Source organism: Prionailurus bengalensis, chromosome D3 (assembly GCF_016509475.1).
Source record: "Prionailurus bengalensis isolate Pbe53 chromosome D3, Fcat_Pben_1.1_paternal_pri, whole genome shotgun sequence".
Taxonomy (NCBI): Eukaryota; Metazoa; Chordata; class Mammalia; order Carnivora; family Felidae; genus Prionailurus; species Prionailurus bengalensis.
In genome coordinates, this window is record NC_057356.1 from 46,796,811 (window position 1) to 46,819,685 (window position 22,875).

General features: G+C 35.9%; 2 protein-coding genes across 4 annotated transcripts in view; one reads left to right on the forward strand and one right to left on the reverse strand.

Annotated features, from left to right (window-relative positions):
- OSBPL1A (oxysterol binding protein like 1A) overlaps positions 1 to 22,875 on the reverse strand; it is a 245,412-nt gene that overhangs the window by 144,452 nt on the left and 78,085 nt on the right. The window contains exons 8-14 of one of the 2 annotated variants that reach the window (XM_043558465.1): positions 21,152 to 21,213; positions 21,005 to 21,049; positions 19,689 to 19,762; positions 19,504 to 19,567; positions 9,716 to 9,814; positions 8,378 to 8,500; positions 2,515 to 2,596 (exon numbers count right to left, since the gene is read on the reverse strand). In XM_043558465.1, coding sequence (XP_043414400.1) covers positions 2,515 to 2,596; positions 8,378 to 8,500; positions 9,716 to 9,814; positions 19,504 to 19,567; positions 19,689 to 19,762; positions 21,005 to 21,049; positions 21,152 to 21,213 — 549 coding nt within the window. The remainder of the gene's footprint in view (positions 1 to 2,514; positions 2,597 to 8,377; positions 8,501 to 9,715; positions 9,815 to 19,503; positions 19,568 to 19,688; positions 19,763 to 21,004; positions 21,050 to 21,151; positions 21,214 to 22,875) is intronic. The other variant, XM_043558466.1, reaches the window with a different exon arrangement.
- LOC122470650 (E3 ubiquitin-protein ligase MARCHF11-like) overlaps positions 1 to 22,875 on the forward strand; it is a 37,799-nt gene that overhangs the window by 13,179 nt on the left and 1,745 nt on the right. The window lies entirely within an intron of this gene.

The following is a 22,875-nucleotide window of genomic DNA, read 5'->3' on the forward strand; positions in this document are numbered from 1 at the left end:
TCAGTGTTTTCCTGGGTTAGCAATATGTGGTATGATAATCTCTCGTGATGCAGGACAGTGGCAGTGGGCTTTAGTGACCAGTCAGCCACGGCACTGATACACTTACAACCACCCTGTATCCAGATAGCCATTGCTTTTACTTTTGGTACAGCAGTTGAGATATTCTGTGGTATTTAACACTTTAGTATAAAATAGGCTTTGTATCAGATGATTTTGCCCAGCCACTGGGTAATGTAAATATTCTGAGCACATTTAAGGTAGGCTAGGCTAAGCTATGATGTTTAGTAGGTCAGGTATATTAAATGCACTCTTAACGAGATTTTCAGTTTACAAGGGGCTTATCAGGACATAACCCCATCAGAAGTTGAGGAGGATCTGTAATCATAAGTAAAACTGAAAAATAAGTTTGTGATTGGGCTATGAAAGTCCTTAAATGCTAGGATAAAGAGTTTGTATTTTATTCTACAGTTTTTCAATCAAACAGTTTTTCAATGGGAAAAAATCTATGATCAAAAAAAGTACCATTCTAAAATTAATCTGGCAGCAATAATGCAGTATTTCAGAGATCTGAGTTGGAAGAGCTCTTAAAAGCCTCTGGTTTCCCTTTAAGGATGGAATGCAGGGGGGTGTCAGAAGGCAGGGAGACCACAGGGGAGCCTGCTGCAGGGACATGCCTTTGAGGGGCCACAGAGCCAAACTAGCATGGCAGAAGTTGGAATAAGAAGTAAGGGAGGGGGTCTTAACGATCACATAATTTTGTACTAAAATGTAAGACAACAGTCACAAATACAAGGCCTTGATTCTGTACACAAACGTTTTAGTTTTTCATCCTGAGAAGGTATTGGCAAACTATGTAGACAGTTTGAAATAGATAGTAGTTTGACAGAACATGTCCTATCAGCAATAAAATACATGGTTTAAGATTATTCTATATATCCCTTGGCATTAAGGTAACTCAGTTACCTTCAACTCTTTAATTCCATTCATGAAATCATCTTAACCCTATTTACTATTTATAAAATATGCAGATTTATTATCTCTCTATACCCATGGCTCAAAAAATGTTTACAATTGTTTGTGTATGAACTTAATTGTAGATACATAAAATAACATTGTCAGATCATAGTCAGCCACCTCAAAATTTCCCAGATAGCACATATCTTCTATAACTGAATACCATTCATGTCTTTAAAACACAAAAGACTCACACCATTCTTACAAGTGATATGTCAGACACATAACATGAACCAAGACATTTGACTTGAGGTTTGAAAAAATCCCAAAACTTAATTTGGTTGTAGTTCTGATGTAATTTCTTTCTTTGGTCTATGTTAAAGGAATTGCTCTTTATATTTCAACTAACTCTAGACATTTTCTACATCTTTTAAATGTTGTTGGTATCTCTTCTTACTTTTGATGGTTCTTGAAGATGGTGTTTTTAAAGCTCATTGATGGTCACAGTTGCATTACTATAAATATACTAAAAACCACTGAAGGGAACACTTCACACAGGTGGAGTGTAGACTGTGAATTCTATCTAATGAAGCTGCCCTTATTTAAAAAGTCCTGACGATGAAGAGTGCTAACTAATATAATATTCAGCCCGCAATAATCAAAATGATTTAACTTCTGTCCTTCTCAAAGCTATCATCGCTGATACAAATACATGTTTGTGGAATTGACATAAAGGGATGCCTGAGGTTCATTTAGACAGATATAAAATACCTGAGCATGATTAAAAATGATAAACTCAGAGACAACTAAATCAATTATATTTTAGTGAAGTTATTTATAAAGCCATCATAGCTAAAATCTAGAATAGTTAGGAATCTAAAGTCTAAAAAACACAGCTTTTAATTTACAAAGTAATAATTGTTTCTGAATATGTAATTTTCATATTGGATTTTTGACTTTATATTTTATTTTGACTTTTGGAGTATTTACAGTCAACTCTTGATAATTTGTAACTAATGGAGACTGAAGGCATAAAAAATTACTACTGAAAGGTAGATTAACATTAGAAAGATAAGTTCACATATGCATTCATAGAATCATAAAAGGCCAAGACCTGGAAACAACCAACACCTTCATTTGGGAAACAGAGACTCAGAGAAGTTAAACATACTATTCAAATTAACAACTGGTTAAGTGGCAGAGAGCAAGGATTCAAACTTAAGACAGTTTGATTCTAAAGTCCAAGTCTTCTGGGATTCATAAGAATTCTCATTATGTAGCCAAAATGAATTTATAGCCCCCAAATGTTACCTTTTTCTTTTCTTAAAAAATTAATCTACAGACCAGGCCTCCCCCATGAGTAGAAATTTTAAATAACCGTCTTAAATTTTCAAAATAGTCTTATCAAACATAATTCTGAATTCAATACTGAAAATTATCTAACATGAAGGATCAACATCTATGACAATGGGTTGAGTTAAAGAGTGGGTCTTATTTGTAGTTTGTTCCCCGTTTTTTTTTTTGTTTTTTTTTTGTTGTTGTTGTTCTTTTTTTTTTTACCTTTAGCCATGTCACAATCCTTAATCATTTTCAGAAAGTTGAAAATTTCCCTATCTAGTTTCTGTTGGCATTTTTGTGCTTTCTGGGAAAACAAAAACAAAAATAAAACTTATTAATACAGGATTTTTACAGTACATATGCTTTTAATATTTTTATCAAAACTTTTAGTTCATATGTTGATATACCACAATTGAGATATTTTCATAAAGAGAAAAAGATGAGAGAAAATTTCCTTAGAAATTGAATAGTGCATTTAATCACATACAGATTAGTCTTTCTAAATTTTAAATACATTCAACATTTGTCATGTAGACAATATACAATTGCATTAATCACGTCTAAGAACTCATTATACCATATACATCCGAGTTAGATTTCTGATTAATTCTTTTTGTGTACTTGATTAAGTTCATCCAGGAATTATAAAATGTATTACGAATATATTTTAAAGATTGTTTTTATTAAAAAAAAATCTAGATGGTACTAACACTTAGAAATCACAAGCTGGGGCACCTGGGTGGCTCAGTCAGTTAAGTGGTAGACTCTTGACTTCAGCTCAGGTCATGATCTCACCGTTCATGGGTTCAAGCCCCGCAGGGAGCCTACTTGGGATTCTCTCTCTGTCCCTCTCCCACACTCATTCTCACTCTCTCTCTCAAATAAATAAAGTTAAAAAAAAAAAAAAAACCCAACAACCCACTAGCTGATTTTTGCTCAGCAATCTAAGTGCTCACAGCCTTCACATAAGCAGACCAATAAGGACATTTTCTTAGCAAGTCAAAGCTTATAAAAATAAGTTAAAGTCAATTATAGAAAGCATCCTTCTTGCAATCTGAATTTTCTACATTTTTAGATCCTTAAAAGTAAAACATAAATATAGAATTTTATGACGTAAGTTCCATCCCATCTTAGTAAAGATTTGGAAGTCCAAACTGAAAAATCAGATAAGTAAATTTGTTATATTAACAATGTAATTTTGAAGTGAGTTTTTTTATAGTTTCCCTTTAAAGAGGAAGAATAAGAAAATTATTGTCAAGTCACTTGGTTATGACAGTGAAAAATATTTATTGAGAACCTTGAGGTTCTTAATACTAGAATCACATTGTTATAGGTAGAGTAATACATTTAACCTTATGAATCTTCCCCTTTTTGTACTCCTAATCCCAAATGGCTCATCACTAAACATTTTTACTCCCCCCAAATCAGTCCTTCATGACAAAGTGACATAGATAAGCAGCCTTTTCTCCTTATAAAATTTTTAGTGCTTATGAAGCTCGCCTCACCCACAGCAGAATTATTCATGGTACCACATCAGTGACAGTGTTCTCACACACTGTGTGACCACAATGTTCTCTTTAAAATCTACATTACTCTGTTTTGAGAGCTCTAACATCAAAATATATTTTTTTTTTTGGAAGAGGGAAAATACCTACACTATGCAATTTAAAACACCATAGAAAGGGAAATGGTATGCTGGATTGTTTTTTCAGACATAGTCTATAAACACAAGTGGAAGGTTCAGGCATTGAAATATGCACTGCAACCAAATGTATCACTCATAATTTATTAACAGAAAGTTGTCATTTTTACTCTCTGCATATTTAATACCCCTGCCCACGTGCAAGTCAATGCTACGGTTTTCACCTTTCCTTTCTATGGTCAAGGTCAGCTGGATGGATGCCTGAAAGTGATAGTTCCTCAGGTAATAAAGACAAGAATGGTCTCCATACCATCATCCTCTAATACTTGAGTCACGAATGTTCATCTTAACATATCTACCTGACAGTTACTAAAAAGAGCTTCGCTGATCAAGGATTTACTTGTTTTAAAAGGTACAGAATAGGTTAGCTGGAGAAGATCAGATCTACATATTCCGTTTTATAGTTATGAATAACATGTCTTCTGTTCTCAACAATTGGTGTGGTTTTAGTCGATACTAAAAGGAACAGGAGAATATCAATACAATAAAATGTACAGACATTCTCTAGTTTGCTGTAATTTCCCCTTAGCAGCTATGAGTTATGTTATGAAAATCTAAAAATCTATTTATGAAGATTAATGTATATGAGTTCTTTGCAGAGCCCAGCATGGTGTCCCATTGTTAACTTCTAGGACATTCACCTTATGTCATGCACTCTTTTTAGGTTTTAATTTTTCCTTTTAATTCTACATAAACAGGATCCCACTATGAGCAGTGACCTAGTACCTGAAGTATGACAGTATTTTGAACCCAAGTTACCTGGGCACAGAACTCAAGAACAGGATTGTATCCACAGCCACAGAGCCCAGGGCACAGGAGGCACCCACATGAGCAGCTGGGCACATTCGCAACACAGGCCTCCTGCTCCTACTTCTGCCCACCCAGATCCTGGCTGCTGGTTTTGTGTAAATTGATGCTAAACCACTTTATTATCCCTGGCTTAGAAAAACAGCTCAAAAATGTATATCAAGGGCTAGGGAGGACTGAATAGGATAGGGGAGAGGTCATTAATTCCAGTCTATTTGCTAGAGAGGATCCACATTTCGTTAAGAACAGAAGCAGACCACCTCTACTCAAGGAATTAAAAGGGACAAACTACTGATATACACAACATAGCTGAGTGAAAGGACAGGTACCTGTGAGCACAGACTGTGTGATTCCAATTGCATGAAATTCTAGAACAGGCAAAACTGATACCACCTAAAATGACAGAAAGATCAGTGGTTGCCTGAGATGCAGATGAAGGGCACTGCCTGGGAAGGGGCCCCAAGGAACTTCCCGAGGTGATAAAAATGTCCTCTCTCCCCCTCCCTCCCTCCCCCGTCTCTTGGTGGTTACAAAAGGTATATACATTTGTCAAAACATGTATATACGTGTCTTCACACTGAAGACATAAAATGAATTTTATTATATGAAAATTATACCTTGATAATATTAAACTTTTTAAGTAGTATATTGTAGAACCTCAATGACATTCCTCTTTGCAGAAAACAGCCAGGAATGTGAGTCGTGTGCCCCAGTGCTCATCTCCGCTCATCTCGGAGGCTTCCTACCTCCAGCCCAATCCATCTCCCCTCTACGTAAGTCCATCCAGAGCACATTCATTCTTTGTACCTGCTCCGTCATCTGCTTAGTGTTATTTCACAACAGATATTTACACAAAATTTAAAAAATTAAATCAAAAGATATAGAGAAAAAGGCAATTCTCTCTCACATACCTATCAGTCTATAGTCCCTGTTTTCCCCCTTTACCAGCCTCAAAGCAACCATCACTATTAATTTCTCAACTTGCCAGGGATGACCTAAGTCTACACAAATGTGTATATCCCTTTTTTTTCTCCCAATGTATAAAAGATACATCTTTTTATACCTTGCCCAGTCTTTATCAGCTCTGTGTTGATGCACATTCATCTTCCTGCATATTCACTTTAATTAGGCATCATTTATTCTTAAATCAGCAAAGTGTATCACTTTCTCACTTGATTAAATTTTAGCCTCCTCTGCTCGTTACTCCTTGTAACACTGAGTTATCTTACATCCTCAGATCCTACGGAACTGAGATATCATCAACATAGGAGACCCCTGCTTTGCTTGTGCCACCCCAAATCTGAGAGCCTATCCCTGTTCTGTCCCACAGAACTTTCTACAATGATGGAAACATTCTATACTGTCCAAAGTGGTAGCCACATGTGACTACTGAGCACTTGAATTGGGTGGAGTTAAAATGAGGAGTTGAAATTTTAAAGTATGAAGAGCCACATGTGTCTCGTAGCTATCGTACTGCACAGTACATTTCTACACCAATACGGTGTTTGAATCTGTCTTCCCATTGTCAGATTTGAAATATTTTCAAAGTTTTCATTAAGGCAACAACCATGAAGCCTGTATTTCTGTGATTTATCTTCTACTTTTCTCCCTGGAGACCTAACCTCAAGGCAGTGATGGAGAGAGAAAAGAAACTGTTTTCAATTTTTGGAGGCCCTCATTTTGGGTGGAGATAAACTGAGACCAAAAGAACATGTAACATGGTCACTTTTTCAAGGTGGACATTTTTCCCCATAACTTCTTGTCCAAAACCATGTTGAGGAAATAAGGTTAGTTTTATGTCAATTCAGATAGTTTTAGAGTATTCTAGTCCTACAGTTCCTAGTTTTCTTTAGAAGTTTATAAACATCTAGAATAGATCTCATTTCACAAATAGGTCCCATAATATCCTTACAACTTAAGAATCCAATGATCAAAGGCATTCTGGAGCCAGTCTTACAATTCAACATACTTCACAGCTCATTTCAGATTTTAACCTATTTTTGGACCAAATTTCAGCAGTTGAGACAGAGTTAAGTCAAGATTCACAGAATTAGCATTCAAATTCCATTGGACAGAGATATGTTTATAACCTGCACAACCTCAAAGTGCTTACCACTTGCTGTAACTCTCACAAACTTTGGGTACTATAAAATCTAGAAGGCAAAAACTTCATGGTTTTAAAGTTAACATAAGAGCACGATATTCTAGTGAGTAAAAAATAGTTGAAGTTGTAACATGAAAATTTGAAAACTATGCCAAAGAAGAAACACTTTTTCAAGGAAAAATTTTTTTAATGATATGCAAGTTAGTATGCTTTTATTTACCTGTAGCTTCCATTAAAAAGGTCTTAAAATTACCATAATCCTAGGAAAGATACTGGTATGCTTTGTAAGTCCTTCTGGGTTTTATCATTTACCTTATATTGAGGATAAATAGGAAAGGATTTCTTTTCACTTAGGGAATAAGGACTAAAATTTAAAATATTTAGCACAGTTTTTCATTTGTTTGACACAATTCTGGCCATAGATATTTAAACCTTCTTTCTTTACTCAAACAGTCTTAATGTTATTTAGATGCTCTGGTAGATGTTATTTTTGCAAAGTTCATGGATCTGAAAATTATGTTTATGGTTGCCACACTATACATTAGGCTTTAAAAAACCGAAGTAGCACTGGTAAAGCAAATGTCAATAAATTCTGGGGAATGTCTTCAACAGAACATGGAAGAGCTCAAACTTCTTAATGTTCCATCATAAAATTAGAAATTGAAAAAGCCCAAATCTGTTTCCTAAGTTTATAGGTCCTTAAGTCAATAAAACTCCTTAGGTACGAGCAAACTTCATTAAAGTTGTTGATTTAGAAACATTCAAATCCTGCAACGATTTTTTTTTTTTTAAAGATTAAAGTTAGTAAGCAAACTGCTATGTTCTGACATAATGACTTGGATTGAAACTCCATCATCCTTTCATAGTATAATTCTTCCAAACCCAATTCCCATTTAAAAGGCACAGCCAGAAAACTGATGCCCAGAAAAAAAAAAAATAGTTATTTCATTTCAATTACATATGCTGTTATTTCTCTATGGATAATACATTGACGTCACCTCACACGAAGGCCTCTCCATTCATTACTGATGTTTTACCTTACTTTTCATCATTGAAGTTACAGATTACAAGTGGGTTTAAATCCAACTACCAGTCAGGAAAAGTATCACTATGGTTGCATTATTTAAACTCTGAAATATGCAGTGAAATCATAAAGGGCAGCAAGTCAAGCATGCTCCCCCTACTGGCAGCAGTTTTCAAATAAACCGACAATCTGATTACAGCAATGTGAAAATTTTAATAAAAAAAAGATAACATAGAAGCACAGGCCTCTATATTTAGAGTATTATCTACAGAGACATTTGATAGTACCATCATAACAGACAACATAAATGGCAATAAAATGTTACCTGACAAACAGCAGTGCTATCTCCATTGTCCTCAGATAGCTTAATTTCAAAACTTCACATTTGACAAGAAAGTTCTTGGTGACAGAGTTAGCTCTAAAAGTCAGGTTAGGTTTTTCTATATACCTCTAAAGATTCCTTCAAGTCTACAGCGGAAGTTGCATCTTCCTCCTCATCATCAGTCAGTTGGTCCTGGGAACAGTAGTGAGTGCTGTACGCAGAATGATCTTCTATTGCTTCCAGCCAGTCCTGAAATAATCCAAGAATTGAAATAAAAGTGAAATGCATTTTTACTCAAAAGAGATAATATGACAATGATATAGAAAGCCTAAATTTACATGGAGAAAACAGCCTAAAACACACACACACACACACACACACACACACACACACACACAAAACCAACAACAAAATGATGATACCAGTCTCTTGTCCATGGCATTTCTAGATAAAAGTTTTTCTTAACAGTTTAAAAAATATCATCTATAAGTTTATATATTCAATGACATTAATACATTATAAAAGCTGAATAATGGGTGGACATTTTTTCACTTAAAAATTACAGATTCTCAACACTGTTGGATATGTTATTATATTACAAACTAATATATCCAGAAATAAAATTTTACTAACTTGCAGTTGAGTTATAAGCACAAGAAACTCAGATCACTGTAAGAGCCAACAACTGCCTGGATGCTTTAACTTTTAAATGTTTTTTTAAAAATCAGTGATTTCACAAAAAGAATATTTGCCCTAAAAATACCTTTGTTACTTCCTTGTTTCTCATAGCATTACTCAGGGTCATATTTTACCATTTTATGATATGTTGGGACAGTCAGGCTTTAGGTTGCTTAGGGTTCTTTGCAGGCACAGGTTAACCACTTTGGAAATGGGCTCTTTTAACCCCTTATGTAGTTTACAAAAAAACACAACAGGTCTACGAATACTCCTTTGATCTGAAGGAATATGGAATCTCTATTAAGTAACTGCACTATGAATTTCTGTCACATCAATCCCAATTTTCTTGCTTGCTGCTGCTGTTCAATTTACCACAAAGGAAGGCCGAGCCTACACGGTAATAAATCAGAACGCCTAAGCTGAAGCCAGGTTTTGTCATTTGTAAGCTCTGTGACCTTGGGAAATGACTTCAATCTATGGTCTTCAGTTTTCGCACCTATAAATTAAGGAGCAGACTACATCATTTAGGGTCTTTTTCCAAAACCAGTAAGGGTCCCTTACATTCGCAAAATCCAAACAATAAAGGAAATTATGAACAGAAGATACCTGCAGGGACATGTTGATAAAGAAATTAATTCATAACCCAAATTTCAAGATTCATCTTAATTGCCCCCATTAAAAAGGTACAGTCAAAAAGATTTTAGATGTTAATAGTGAACCTGTCTTATATTCTTTATGCTTTTAAATGCTAAGTTTTATGAAATATAAGTGAATCCATAAAATTACCTCTCTTGACTGTTGAAGGCTATTCTTAGGAACCCTGAAGCCATGAATAGTGTCATCAAAGCATTTAATAAAGAAGAGGCAGCTATCAGTGGATTTTACCTTGGATATAAAGAAGTAAGACAACATCATTCATGAACATAAAATAGAACCTTAAAATTATCTAAATTATCTATCATCTATCTATATGTAACAGTATTAAAATGACTTAATTATACGCCACTGAAAATTTAAAATACCAACTGGAAAAACTGGGTAAAAAATGAATACATTGGGAATATCACACACATTGTAGCTTAGCTTGTCTGAAAATATCTGGCTTTCATATTCTTACTCAAAGTAAATACTAATAGTCTATTAGGTATGTAGTTTTTTAGTTCTATCCTTTGTATTTAATAACTTAGCATGCACTTGGGCTGTAAAATCCTCTAAATACCACAGCTCCAATTTCTTACTCATATCACTCTCCTGAACCTTTTGCCTGAGCTGAGTGTAGAAAATGTTTGAACTGTGTGTAAAAGACCTAGTACACATAAGATTTAAAGAAGGAAGAAAGGGAGAGAGGATAAAAAATAATTATGTCTTTAAGAATGGAAAAAGACAGACTTCTGCTACAAGACCCTATAAGAGGACCACACTCGTGGCAGGAAACAAATATAAAAGGCAACTGCCTAAAGGAACTGGAGAGTGGACAAAAGTTGACAGACTCTGATAGGGCATGCACATGCTCTCGGAGGAAAGGAAATAAGTAACTATGCAAGTAAGTTCCCATCCCCAAGATTTTTCAACTGGGACATAAAGTCCATAAGGTGGCACAAAACTACCATGGGCACAGGTGGAAAAACCCACAGCCTTCCTGTCTTTGAGAATTAATAAAGGAAACCAGGGAGCCAGAAATACTAAAGAGAGTGAGGGAATCCTCAAAGGGAAAAAGAGAAGGCATCCCCAAACTCTGTCTTTTCACACATCTAATTGATGCTGAGAAAAGATTCAAAGCAGTCACTTAAATCCAACCTCTGTGAATGCAGACCAGAGCTGCCAGCCAAGAAACAAGAGTTCACAATCTAAACCCAGCCAAGAAAATGACCTGCTAAAACAATAGAAATAACATTTAACAGAGGAAAATAACAGAAGCCAGAATCCCCAGAACTTAACATTCATAGTATTAAGGATACAACACAAAATTACCTGATATGTGAAGAAGAAAGTGGAACACATTCTCAAAAGAAGTCTAATTAAAAGGCAAAATTTTCAGAATGGTTAACAGCGACCCACATATATACTATATATACAAGATAGAAAATAAAGATCTATAGGTTATAAGGAAATGGATAGAAAAAGAGATACTGTGCAAACAGTCAGCATAAGAAGGCCTGAGTGGTTATATTAATATTGGGCAAAAGTAAATATATCCCAGGAGATAAAGAAGACCACCATGTAATAATAAAAGGATCAATTAGTCAAGAAGACAACATGTATGCCACGTGAGCAATAACTGAGAAATGAACAGTTCCACAAGCACAGCTGGAGATTCTGGTATCCCTCCTCTCATCAATTGATACAATTAGCCAAAAATCAACAAAAACATAGATCTGAAAAACACCATCAACTACCATGACTGAATATTTATGACTCTACACCCAACCATAGCAAAACAGACATCATTTTCAAGTACATTTACTCAGATAATCCATACATAGAGCCATCAAACAAGTCTCAATTACGTTTGATAAGACAGAAATCACAGAAGATACATTCACTGAGCAAAATGGAATTATAAATCAGAAACAAAAAAAAAATCATAAAAACCCCAATTACTTGGCAATCAAATAATACACTTCTAACATTCATTGGTTCAAAGAAAACAGAAATTAGAAAATATTTTGAACTAGATTATAATGAAAATATACCAAAATTAGCAGCAGGAAAGTAAAACAGTTGCAAAGGTGAGGGGATAGCTTTAAATGGCTGTATTAACAAAGAAGATAAGCCTTAATCAATAATCTAAGCTTTGACCTTGAGAAACTATTTAAAAAAGCAAATTAAACCCAAAGCACAGAGAAAACTTTTAAAAATAAAAAGCAATAGAAAACAGAAGAACAATGGGAAAATTCAAGAAAATCAAGGACTAGTTCTCTGAAAAAAATCAATAAAATTGATAAACTGCTAGCCAAATTAATCCAGGGAGGAAAAAAAAGACATAAATTACTAATATAAAAAAACAAAGGAGGGCACAACACTACCTATCATACAAACATTAAAAACACAATAAGGGAATATCACTAACAAGTTTGATAACCTAAGAAAATAAACACAATTTTTTAAAGGCAGAAATTACAAACACCAACCCAAGAAGAAATGGAAAATTTGAAACAGCCCTTTAGCAACTGAAGAAATCTGAAATTACAATCCTTCCCATTAAAAAACAAAAACAAACAAAAATACAACCAAAAAAACCCCTTCTAGCCCATGAATTGTATCAATATCTAGGAAAGAAATAAACCTAATCCTACAAAAATTCTTCCAAAAAACTGAAAAGGAATATTTTCTAATTCATTATATGAGACCTATTATTTCTCATATTAGACCTGTATTTCTGATTCCAACACCACACAAAAATAGCACAAGAAAATATAAATCAAAATCTACCAGGAACACAGAAGCAAAAATCTTTAACAAAATATTAGCAAATAATTTATGAAAATGATTATATATCATGACCAACTGAAATTTATCCCAGCAATAGAAGACTGGTTTATTAAATATGAAAAGCATTTAATAAAATTCAACAGATTCTCATGATAAGGACTTTCAGTAAACCAGGAAATGAAAATAACTTCCTAAAGCAGATTAAGGGCATCTATGAAATTTACAGCTAATAACTCCATAATGAAAGGCTCAAAGCTTTGTACCTAATAAAATAAACAAGAATGCTGGCTCTCATCAATTCTATTTAAAATTGTAACAGAGGTCCTATCCAGTACAATAAAGGATAAGAAAGGGCATACAGATTGTCAAGAAATGTAACCATCCTTATTTGCAGATGACATGACTGTGCATGTAGGAGACCCTGAGGAATGTGCAAAAAAGCTACCAAAACTATTAAAACAAATTTATATATAATAGCAAAAAATAGAAAATGAAAATTTGAAGTCTATCATAATAGCTTCAATAAACACTTAAGAATAAATTTAATAAACAATTATAAAACATTGTAAAAGGAAACCAAATCAGATTTCAATAGAGAACAGATGCAATGTTCATAGCTTGGAGGTCTTGATATTGCTTAATAGTCCTCTCCAAGAAAATCTGTAGCAATCCCAATCAAAACGACCATTCCCCAATACTGAAAATTGATTAAAGACCTACAACTTACTGAAAAGCATTTATTCAAGAAAAATCTACTGAATCTCTCAGTAAGAACAGTGAATGGTGATGGAGTTTTAGCCTGAATATGCTCCATTCCCCCTTGCTCCTAACTCTATGGTAAAACTGAACCATGATGGGGCAAGCTTTAAACACTGGGGCTGACTTTACTTAGAGGGCCTTGAAAATCCCAAGCCTAGGGATTTGTCAAAAACAACAGCAATCTTGGTGGCAAACAATCAGGAAAAGCCAACATCACAGTACATGAGGTCTAAATATATTGGGCCAAGCAACAAACTGGCAATGAGCCAGATACTTAAAAAGCTCTCAGAAAAATGTTCAAAAACTAAATTGTATTTAAAGAATTAAAAGAAAGTATAATGACAATAACTCCTCAAATAGAAAATATCAATAAAAAGATGCAAGTTATGGAAAGCAACCAAATGGAAATTCTGGAATTGAAAATCACAAGAACTGAAATGAAAAATTCCCTCAACAGATAATCTGAGATGTAAGGGGGACAAAAAAAAAAAAAAAAAAAAAATCACTGTAGGGCATTATCACACGTACCAATAGACAATTAGAGTCACAGAAGGAGAAAAAAGCTGAAAAAAGTATTTGAAAAAATAATGGTTGAAAATTTCCCAAATTCAATGAAAACATTATACATTCAAGAAACTCAATAAACTCCAGTAGGATAAATCCAGAGAGATCTATCCTTAGACACATCTTAGTCAAACTGTCAACAGCTCAAACCAGAAAACACTAAAGTACTCAGAGAAGAGACTCATCAAATACAGGGGGAAGCACAGTAAAATTAACAGCTGACTTTGCATCAAAAACAATGGAGGACAGGGACACCTGGGTGGTTAAGCATCCAACTTTGGCTCAGGTCATGATCTTATGGGTTCGGTTCATGGATTTGAGCCCCACACTGGGCTCTGTGCTGACAGCTCAGAGCATGGAGAGCCTGCTTCAGATTCTCTCCTTCCCTCTCTCTCTTCCCCTCCCCCGCTTGCACTCTATGTCTCTCTCTCTCACACACAAAAATAAATAAACATAAAAAAAAAAACAACCTGGGGCATCTGGGTGGCTCAGTCAGTTAAGCATCCAATTTCGACTCAGGTCATGATCTCTCAATGGTTTGTTAGTTTGAGCTCCACATCGGGCTCTGTGCTGACAGCTCAAAGCCTGGAGAGCCTGCTTCAGATTCTGTGTCTCTGTCTTTCTCTCTCTGCCCCTCCCCTGCTCATGCTCTGTCTTTGTCTCTCAAAAATAAACATTGAAAAAAAATTAAAACAAAAACCAATGGAGGACAGAGGTAAGGGGATGACATATTCAAAGTGCTGAAAGAAAATTTCTCTGTCTTGTGTAACTACTGTTCTAAAATGAAGGCAAAAAAACCTGAGACAATTCATTAGGTATACCTAACAAAAAAGAATAAAAACAAAAAAAGTTACTTAGGCTGAAAGAGACACCAAATAAGAAAAAAGAAAAAAAAAAAAAACCTGGTGAAATTGCATAGGTAATTCTAAAATAGAGTATTTAGTTTCTCTTTTCTCATATAATTTAAAGCAATTTACACAATTGTAAAATTGAATGGTTGGGCTTGTAACATACTAATGTATGATATATGACACTAATAGCACAGAGGATAAAGGAAGGAATGGAGCTACAGTGGAGCAAGGAAATGACTTCTAAAAATAACCCATACATCCACTGAAAAAAATAAACACAACTAGAAGTGATAAAAATATGAGTTAGGGTAAGACTCTATAAATATATTTTTTCTCCTCTCTTTTAAAAAACACCAGAGATTAACATAAATCCCCACAAAAACTGATACACTAATGCTCACAGCACCATTATTCTTAAGACCCAAAAAGTGAAAACAATCCAGATGTTCCTTAATTGATGAATGGATAAATATGGTCTATCCATACAATGGAATATTATTTGGCCACAAAAGGACTGCAGTAATGATACATGCTATAATATGTATGAACCTTGAAAACATTACACTAAGCAAAAGAATCCAGAAACAAAAGACCACATATTCTATGATCCCATTTATATGAAATGACTAGAATAGGCTATAGAGACAGGTATTAATGGCTACCTAGGGAACTCGGAGGAGGTGGTACTGACAGGCACTCAGATATGATTATTAATGGATATGAAGTGGTTTTTTTTGTGGAATTAGGGAAATGTTCTAAACCTGACTGGTTAGGGATGCACAAGTCTATGACCATACAAAACATTACTGAACCATTTTAAGTAGGTGAACCTTATACAATGTGAATTATAGTGCAATAAAAATATTTTAAAACAAAGAAACAGACATAAAATTGTATAAAGCAATAGATGTAACACTATATTGAGTTTTTAAACATACAGTCATGATATATATAACAATAACACAAAGGAAGGGGGAAGTGCAACCATATTAAAGTTCTCAGATTTTATGAAATAAAGTATGAATTGTGATAGATTAAGATGTATATTATAATAGCTAGAGCAACCACTAAGAAATAACTTTAAAATACAGTAAAATATAAACAAAAGGAAATGATACATGAGAAGCATCTCCCTTATGTAGAAGAGGAAAAACAAAGAATGACAAAATGGCAGCAGAAATCCAACCATGTCAACAACATTAAGTATAAATTAAACATTTTTTTTAAAGATTTTATTAAGTAATCACTACACCTAATGTGGGGCTTGAACTTACAACCCTGAGATCAAGAGTCATACACTCAGGGTGCCTGGGTGGCTCAGTTGGTTAAGCATTGAACTCTTGGTTTTGGCTCAGGTCATGATTTCATGGTTGTGGGATTGAGCCCCAAGTCGGGATCTGTGCTGGCAGTATGGAGCCTGCTTGGGATTCTCTCTCTCTCCCTCTCTTTCTCTGCCTCTCCCTCACTCATGCTCGCTCGTGCTCTCTCCCCCTCTCTCAATAAGTAACTAAAAGAAAAAAAAAAAGTCATACGCTCAACCAACTGAGCCAGTCAGGTGTCTGTCCTTCATTAAACATTCCTATCACAAGGCAGAGTTTGTCAAATTGGATAAAAATACCCGATACAACTCTATGTTCTCTATAAGTAAGTTTCAAACACATAGATAAGCTGAAAATAAAAAGATGGAAAAAGATCTACCATGCAAATGGTATTCGAAAGCTGGAGTAACCACACTGATTGTCATGGACTGAACTGTGTCCTCCCCAAATTCATATGAAGATCCCACCCTCAATATGATTATATTTGTAGATAGGGCTTTAAAGAGGAAATTAAGATTAAATGAGGTCAGGGGCGCCTGAGTGGCTCAGTTGGTTGAGTGTCCTACTTCGGCTCAGGTCATGATCTCGCAGTTCATGAATTCGAGCCCCATGTGGGGCTCTGTGCTGACAGCTCGGAACCTGGAGCCTGCTTCCCTCTCTCTGCCCCTTTCCCGCTCATGCTCTGTCTCTCAAAAATGAATAAACGTTAAAAAAATTCTTTTTAATAGAAAAAAAAAAGATTAAATGAGGTCACAAGAGTGGGGCCCTAATTCGGTAAGACTGGATTCCTTAATAAGAGGAAGAGAAACCAGGGAGACCTGCACACAAAGAAAAAGCCATGGCAGGATTGTCAGGCAGCTGGCTGCAATCAAGGGGAAAGGCCTCAGGAGAAAACTATCCCTAAACATCAGAGCTAAAACTATAAAACTCTTAAGAAAACATAGGAGTAAAGCTTCATGGCACTGGACTTGGCAATGATTCCTTGAACATGATACCCACAAGCACAAGTGACAAAAAGAAAAAAAAATAAATTTGACTACATCAAAATTAAAAACTTCTATGCATCAAAGGACATTATCAAGAGAGTGTAAAGGCAATCCATAGAATGGGAGAAAATATCTACAATCATATACTAGTAAGGGGTTAATACCTAGACTATGCCAAGAACCCTTACAACTCAACACCAACAAAAAAACCAAACAGCCCAATTAAAAAATGAGCCAAGGACTTAGATAGACATTTCTCCAAAGACAATAACCAATGCCCACTAAGCACATGAAAAGATGCTCAACATCACTAGTCATCAGAGAAATGCAAATCAAACTGCAATTAGATACCACCTCACACTCATTAGGATGGCTCACATTAAAAAAAAAAAAAAAAAAAAAAGGAAAATAAGTGCTGGTGAGGATGTGGAAAAAGTGAAATTGGAGCCGCCCCCCCCCCCCCCATTACTGCTGATGTGACTATACAACGGGGCAGCTGCTTTGGAAAACAGCATGAAAATCCCTCAAAAAATCAAAAATAGAACTACCACATCATTGAACAATTCCACTATTAGGTCTATATCCAAAAGAACTGAAAGCAGTATCTTGAAGAGATATTTGCATATCCGTGTTCATTGCAGCATTATTCACAAAAGCCAAGAGGTGAAAGCAATCCAAATGTAAACTGAGGAATAAACGCATAAAGAAATGTGGCATATACATAAAAGGGAACATTATTCAGCCTTCAAAAAAAATTCCGGACACATGCTACAGCATGGATGAATCTTGGGGATATCAGACAAAATGACATAAGGCAAATACTCTAAGATTCCACTTAGAGGTATCTAAAGTGGTCACACTCATAGAGACAAAAAGTACAAGAGTGGTTGCCAGGGGCTAGGGGTAGAGGAAATAGGCAGTTGCTTAATGGGTATAGCTGCAGTTTTGCAAGATGAAAAAATTCTAGAGATCTGTTGCACAACAAAGTGACTACAGTTCAAGCTAATGCACACTTAAAAATGGTTAAAATAGTAAATTTTATGTGTTTTTACTATAATTAAAATTTTTCAAAAAGGAAAAAAATTCTGACACATACTGTAACATGAATGAATCTTGAGGACATTATGCTAAGTGAAATAAGCCAGTCACGAAAGGACAAATATTGTCTGATTCTACTTAACTTAGCTGAGGTACCTGGCAAGGTCAAATTCATAGAGACAGAAAGTAGAATGGTGGCTGGCAGGGGCTGGGAATAGAAAGGAAAGGAATAAGTGATTAATGGGTACAGAGTTTTAGTATGGGAAGATAAAGAGAGTTCTGGAGATAGATGGTGCTGATGGCTGCAATATAATACAGATGTATTTAATGGCCCTGAACTGCACACTGAAGAAAAATTAAGAAACTGATAGTTGCAAACACTTATATTAGAAAAAAGATCTCAAATCAATACTCTAAGCTTCTACCTTAAGAAACTATAAAGTAGGGTGCCTAGGTAGCTCAGTTGGTCAAGCATCTGACTCTTGATTTTGGTTCAGGTCATGACCTCACAGTTCTTGAGCTCGAGCCCTGCACCAGGCTCCGTGCTGACAGTGTGAAGCCTGCTTGGGATTCTCTCTCCCCCTCTCTCTCTGCCCCTTTCCCGCTCATGTGCGTGCATACTTGCTCTCTCGCTCCCTCTCAAACTTAAGAAAAAAAACTACAAAGCAAACAGAGTCTGCTTTATAGCAGTCACACAGTGAATGCTCATTAGCTTGTGTTGATATGGGCCTCATAAAGATAAGCTTTAAGCAGACATTTACAGAAGAAACAAAAGTTCTACAACAAGGAGAGGCATAACACAGCAAGAGCTAATGGATTCCACAGAAGTTAAAGAGCAAGAAATTTTAAAAGGGCAGGGGGAGCACTTATTTGTGAGATAAAAGGCTAAACTAAGGAAAAAGCTTGGTAGTAAGTAGGTGAGTCTATAGGGGGAACAGAAGACAATGGCCAGGATTGCACTGAAAGAAAAAACAAAAAGATTACACACACCAGATTAGAGAGAGGTTCCCTGGCCCTCTGGTCTAATGTGAAGGGAGGAAGGGGTGTGAGGACAATTAAGGGTTGGCTGTGTAATCAGGCTGTACTGCTGGGGAATGTGACAAGTGATTGCCACAACATATTGACAACCCTCAAGGATTTCAAGTAGGAAAGAAGAAAGCATGTCTAGGCTCAAGTCTTAGACTAATACCTAAGAAGAGAAACTCACTTTTTCTCCTGGTTGGTAAAGTATAACTGTGAACACAGAGGACCTAAGAATCCCAATTTTGACACAGGCTTAAATTTTAACACCAGAAAAACTTCCATTATCTCGATTTGCCCATGTATAAGTACATATATACATGTACACACACATGCATATATGTGTGTGAATATACACACATACACACACACAAAACATGACAGGCTCTTTATGTTTTCAGACCACTGCTATCTCATCCCACAATATGTGAAATAAACAAGGGTTCATTATTTTTTTTTTAAAGAGATTCCACAATTTTACTTGTTCTCAAATAAAAATACACACAAGCCCCCCCTACCCCAATATTTGACAAGGCAGCTTTATAAAAATAACACTTGCAGCACTGACTTCATGGTGTCGGCAAAAGATGCATGTGTCATCCTACCGTGCATACTGCTTGAGTTAAGTGTTTGCATCCCTGGCGATAAATATTATGGACTGCATCAGGCCTTCAAAATAAATATTACAATTATTAGAACTATAAATAAATATTAAAGAGATAAGTGAAAACTTTTAATCTTTCAAAATTTAGAGAATAAATTTACTAAGTATCAGGATCATAATACTTACTGTTTCCTATACCACGAAAGGACTCCATGTTCTAATACCACCCAGAATAATCTCCAGCCAAAAAATCTTGAACTCTAAGGGAAAAAATTGCAAGGATTTTCCAAGCTGATAGATCCAGATTCAAATACCTGACTGATAGAAATTAAGTTATGATAATTCTTATTGTAGTCTTTCATGTAGATAGTACTGATGAATATTAAAAAATAATCAAACATGGGGGCACCTGGGTCGGCTCAGTTGGTTAAGTGTCCGACTTCAGCTCAGGTCAGGATCTCACAGCTCATGGGTTCAGGCTCTGCATCGGGCTCTGTGCTGAGAGCTCAGAGCCAGAGCCTGCTTCGGATTCTGTGTCTCCCTCTCTCTCCTCCTCCCACACTTGCACTCTGTCTCCCTCTCTCAAAAATAAACATTATAAAAAAAAATGATCAAACATGAACTAAGGTAACTAGGTGCAGTAATGAAAACATACCACTACAGGGGGACAAGAAGAGAAGAAATGGCATACTGATAAGATCAATAATGAACACAGTTTATAGTTCTGACAGTATTGTCCAAGGATAATTACAGGACAATTTTCAATTGTGGACTTTAAAGTCTAAGAATTAATTCTAATTTTATACAACATAAACATACTTGTGCATAAATACGTAAAGGGAGTGCTTGCAAATGCAAAAGAAAACACATGCTCTACGACAGTTAATTCTAGAAAATAAATGAACTCCAAAATGCAAAAAATTTTTAGAACCAGAAAGATTTTGTATGTGTGTTCTGTGACAACTCAAACATTAAATTCCTATTAAGTCCTCCCTGTTTCAACATTCATAACAAAAACACTGCAATTCTATGATTAAACACTGTTCTGCATAAACTTGGTCACTTAAAAGTGTTCTTAGACCATCAATAAAAAGAGCAGCAATTGCTATAACAAGTGGAACCCTAATGAAAGCCAATACCACACACCCACACCCACACCCACAAAATGGTTTACATTGCAAGATCCAAGAATGCTTAAATCATTTTTTCTTCTGAAATAATTTTTGGGCACCTGGGTGGCTCAGTTGGTTAAGGGTCCTACTCTTGATTTTAGCTCAGGTCATGATCTTACGATTTGTGAAATAAAGCCCCTCGTCAGGCTGTGGGCTAACAGCATGAAGCCTGCTTGGGATTCTCTCTCCCCACATCTCTCTCCAGCCCCCACCCCCACGCAAGCATGGGCTCCCCACTCTCTCTAACATTAAAAAAATTTTTTTTATTAAATAAAAATGGGGCACCTGAGAATTCTTTCCAGTTCTAGAAATAAGATCATCTCAGCCTACCTTCCAAAGAGGGCCTTCATATCGTTTCAGTGCTTTGTAGATGACCTATTGAAAATATGTTTTCATTAAAAATGCCATCTATGTATTTCAGGAATTCAAAATCTTTTTCTAAAAATGATCATATGCATGTAGTCTATTACTACGTACCTTATTACCAATAAGAATGTGTTTCATTTCAGCACCCTGGGCAAGGTCAAGGGGTTTCTGATCTGTGTAAAATACAAGGAAACAAACCATCAAGAGCTTAATTGTATATAACATGGATACTGCCATTACAGCATGAATATTCTTTCACTATACCAACAACCACACTTGTCTCTTCTCCCCCCACATTACCCACCTGAAGTTGCCATCTCAACTCTTTCTGGCTTCCATTTTGGTAGCTAACTACTAAGCCAGCAAGATTAACCTCAGAACACTCTGTACAGGTTCTGTGATCCTTCAAGCCTTCTTATACTTTAAATCACTGAATTGGTTTCTCGTGGCTACTAAAACAAAGTACCAAAAACTTAATTGCTTCAAATAATACAGATTAATTGTTTTATAGTTTGGGAGATCAGAAATCCAAAATCAGTCTCACTAGGCCAAAATCAAGGTGTAGACAGGACTGCATTCCTTCTGGAGGCTCTAGGGGAGAATCCATTGCCTTGCCCCTTTTCTGGTTTCTAAATTTTGTGTTTGTTTATTTTTGAGAGACAGAGAGACAGAGAGAGAGGGAGGGAGAGAGGGAGGTGTGGGGGGGGGGGGGGGGACAAGAGAGAGAGAGACAAAGAATCTGAAGCAGGCTCTAGGCTCTGAGCTGTCAGCACAGAGACTGATGCGGGGCTCCAACTCAAACCGTGAGATCATGACCTGAGCTGAAGTCACTTAACCAACTGAGCCACCCAGGCACCCCTTTTCTGGTTTCTAGAAGCCACCTATATCCCTTGACTTGTGGTCCTCCCATCTTAATTAAAATAATTATTTATTTATTTATTTTTGAGAGAGACAGAGCATGAGCAGGGAAGGGGCAAAAAGAGAGGACTACACAGAATCCAAAGGCTGAGCTGTCAGCACAGAGCCCAACACAGGGCTCAAACTGTGGTCCTCCCATCCAACCTCTGATTCCATCTTTATGTTTTCTTTCTCAATGTTCAGATTTTCCTTCCCCCTGCCTGTAAGGACAACTGTGATTACACAGCCCCCCATGATAATTCAGGATTATCTACCTCAAGATACTTAACTAATTGCATCTTTAGGGGGCTGTCATTCAGCCTACCACTGCCACTCTTAAGCTGCTTCACCAGAGAACAGGAAGCAGAGAGAGATCATAAGCAAAGAGTGTGATGGTCCACAGTTGAGGACAAAAGAAAAAGTGATAATGGAGAATGAAACCAGCAAGGCATGATAGTAACTTTTGCAACCTTATTCATGCAAGCACCCTATGTTTTGCCAAACAACAAAAACAGAAGTTGTTAAAAGTTACTTATTGAGCTTTGAAGTGAACAGGATGCTGTATGAAATAAGGTCGCTTAAAAAAAAAAAACAACCCAAAAACCAGTCACCTTATAACTTGGGAGTAGAAAATGGCCCTTTCAAAGTAACATACCTGACCAGAACTCTGTTTATGCAGTGAGATAATATATTCTATCAAATAACCTTTTTATAAGTACCAAACACCTGGCATGTGTTGGGCAGTTTTTTGTATGAATTTCTCCTAATAAGGGTCTATTATGCACCAATTAATATTTTAGGCACTGGGGATTCAGCAGTGAACATGACAGAAAACATGGGAGGGGGGCAGGGAAGGCACAGAAAAAGGGAAATAGTAAATTAACAACAATTACATGCCAGATAACAAACTATGCTATGCTGATACTTTATAAGTGAAT